The sequence below is a fragment of the Myotis daubentonii genome, chromosome X (genome assembly GCF_963259705.1).
Source record: "Myotis daubentonii chromosome X, mMyoDau2.1, whole genome shotgun sequence".
In the NCBI taxonomy this organism is placed as follows: domain Eukaryota; kingdom Metazoa; phylum Chordata; class Mammalia; order Chiroptera; family Vespertilionidae; genus Myotis; species Myotis daubentonii.
In genome coordinates, this window is record NC_081861.1 from 102602272 (window position 1) to 102603793 (window position 1522).

At 40.2% G+C, this 1522-nt stretch overlaps 1 protein-coding gene across 1 annotated transcript; it reads right to left on the reverse strand.

Moving 5' to 3' along the window:
• Window positions 1-275: 275 nt before the first annotated feature.
• Window positions 276-1201, reverse strand: LOC132224924 (riboflavin kinase-like). The gene has a single exon (XM_059680091.1). The coding sequence runs from the start codon at window positions 1154-1156 to the stop codon at window positions 713-715; it is 444 nt and encodes a 147-aa protein (XP_059536074.1). The 5' UTR covers window positions 1157-1201; the 3' UTR covers window positions 276-712.
• Window positions 1202-1522: the final 321 nt, after the last annotated feature.

Sequence of the window (1522 nt, forward strand, 5' to 3'; positions counted from 1 at the left end):
TTAGTCTTGCTGGGTATAGTTTTCTTGGATTCAACCCCTTGCTTTTCATCACTTTATAAATTTCATTCCATTCCCTTCTGGTCTGATGTGTTTCTATTGAGAAAATAGTTGATAATCTAATGCAAGGGTCCTCAAACTACGGCCCGCGGGCCACATGCAAATACAAATATTGTGTTTTTTCCTGTTTTGTTTTTTTACTTCAAAATAAGATATATGCAGTGTGCATAGGAATTTGTTCATAGTTTTTTTAATTTTTTTATTTTTATTTTTTTATGTTTGTAGTAATATTTTAATGCACAAAATAGAAAAAATACAATGTGTGAGTTTTCCCTCTTAGGTTTATAAGATATCAAACCTGTTTTAATACATTTACTTTTAAAAGCCTTCTGTTTAGCAGCACATGCTATACAAGTACATACACGCTAGTCTTTTACTATAATTAGTTTTCATTTCAAACTAGTGACTTGCCTTTTTACCCATAGCTTTATACATTTCATTTCCCTTATAAAACACTTGATATTTCTAGTGGTAAATTTTAGTCAACATATTACATAGACAAAATCTGGATTTTTAAAATGAATATTGTTAGTACTGTAGCATGATGGGTTTAATTGAACATGAAGCATAATAATAATTACATTGTACTGCTTAAACTAAGTCACAGCTGTAGGATTTTAGAGAACAATGAATGAATAAGTAAGATGATTTTTCATCAGTGACCATTCATTATTTTGCTTTTTGGAACCTGGAAGAAATTGTCTTCTTTGAGCTTCAAATGCTCTGGTAAATCTAGTCGTTTCTTAGCTTCCTCAATATCACCTTGAATTGCTGAAATAAGTGACTCTAAAGAATCAAAGTTCTTTTCTGGTCCGAGGTAGCCAGCAATGGCCACATTGAGGATTTCCCCATAGAAGTCCTCTTTGAAGGTATGCATGATATGAGTTTCCATGGACTTCTTCGTGTTCTTGTAGTATGGGTTCCATCCTATGCTCACCACCACCTTATGGACTTCTCCGGTTCCCACACTGGCCCATCCGTAATAAATGCCAGCGGACACATCAGCAGGAAAGTTGGCGGTGGGGATGCCCAGCTGCTTGGAGCCGTGGCCAAAGCCCCGCACGACCTCGCCCCGGCAGAAGTACGGCAGAGGCTTCATGACGCCGTCCGCTCGGGTCTCAGGCTGCAGCCCAGTCCTCAAGTCTGGAGGAACCACCGTGGAGGTGGTGTCCAACGGGCTGCGAGGCGCCGAGAACACTCCGGGCAAGTCCCTCCCGCTGCTGATCCAACAGAAGCTGCCAGGCGACTGGGACGCTGTGTGTCCGCCTCCCATAGTTTTTTTTTAAACTATAGTCCGGCCCTCCAACAGTCTGAGGGACAGTGAACTGGCTCCCTATTTAAAAAGTTTGAGGACCCCTGATCTAATGGGTGATCCCTTATGTAATTCTCTCTCTCTCTCTCTCTCTCTCTCTCTCAGCCTTTAATATTCTTTCTTCGTCCTTGATGTTTGCTAAATTAATTATGA

Coding starts and splice junctions, on each gene's coding strand:
- LOC132224924 (XM_059680091.1), bottom strand. CDS start 1,156: ATGAAGCCTCTGCCGTACTTCTGCCGGGGCGAGGTCGTGCGGGGCTTT.